Below are 978 nucleotides of genomic sequence, written 5' to 3'. Positions count from 1 at the left end.
GTCACTCGACTCTTCATAGCACTCACGCTTCAGAGAGCCTGGTTTGACTTCCTCCAGAAAAGAGTTTGCCCGCTTCTGGATTTTCAGGACTTGGTTGGCATCTTTATTGCTGTAAAATACTGGAAGCAAAAAAGTGAAGGCACAAGCAGGGACAAAAGCTGGCTGAAAACTGGTAGCGGTCCTTCCCAAAGGACACTCATCAGAGCAACAGCCCCACTCCAGCACAGCAAGAGAGCCTGCTCTGGAAACCACGGGCTGCCAGGGCTGCGCTGCAGAAGCAAGCTCCAGCCTCTGCTCCGCGACACTCGGACACTCGCCGGGCTCCCGAGGGCTGTGACCCAGCACCGCGTCCAGTCAAACTCTGCTAGAGGAACTCAAACCCCCTAATGGGAATGATTCAAGCCACTCCCCGTAGCTGACACAGGAGCAGAAAACACACTCACAGTGACTGAAAAAGGCTGAAGGGCATCTCTAAAATGAAAACTTACTTGAGGTACTACAGACTCGTGAAGAGCAGGCGGCCAGCAGCACCCCTACGGTGACGAGCTTCCACATAGTGCAGGAGGAGTCACCTAGGGAAGAGCAGGCAGGTGCGGAGGGCAGCGCGCTGTTGAGCTGCAGCACCATCTCCACGCTGCAGACAGTTTCTACTCGGCTCTGACTTTCCCCAATGACAGCTCGTTCATTAGATGCCCTCTGGACGGGTTCACCGGCGCCCTTTAACCCACCAGCAGATCTCCCTGGACACTTGTCTGTCCCGACATCCTCCCCTTGTCACCGGACATTTTTGACAAGCTTTATGCTTCATTAAAGCAAATTGTACTTTGAAATCCCAAAGGATACTTTTGAAGCACTTACTGCTTTATTCAGAGTGAAGCAGCGCGATCTATTCTTCTGCCATGAGCTCTGCTGGAATTTAGTTAATCCATAACTTCAGATATTTACTCTTCAGAGTGACATGAAGTGCTTTCTTTTTAG

At 51.4% G+C, this 978-nt stretch overlaps 1 protein-coding gene across 1 annotated transcript in view; it reads right to left on the bottom strand.

Annotated features, from left to right (window-relative positions):
* The window catches only part of PROC (protein C (inactivator of coagulation factors Va and VIIIa)), a 9,847-nt gene extending 9,292 nt beyond the window's left edge, over positions 1-555 (bottom strand). The window contains 2 exon segments of the mRNA XM_009871412.1: positions 1-119; positions 489-555. Coding sequence (XP_009869714.1) covers positions 1-119; positions 489-555 — 186 coding nt within the window.
* Positions 556-978: the final 423 nt, after the last annotated feature.

Source organism: Apaloderma vittatum, unplaced genomic scaffold (assembly GCF_000703405.1).
Source record: "Apaloderma vittatum isolate BGI_N311 unplaced genomic scaffold, ASM70340v1 scaffold18996, whole genome shotgun sequence".
NCBI lineage: Eukaryota > Metazoa > Chordata > Aves > Trogoniformes > Trogonidae > Apaloderma > Apaloderma vittatum.
Note: the sequence above shows the minus strand (reverse complement) of the source record. Positions and strands in the feature narration are given on the sequence as shown.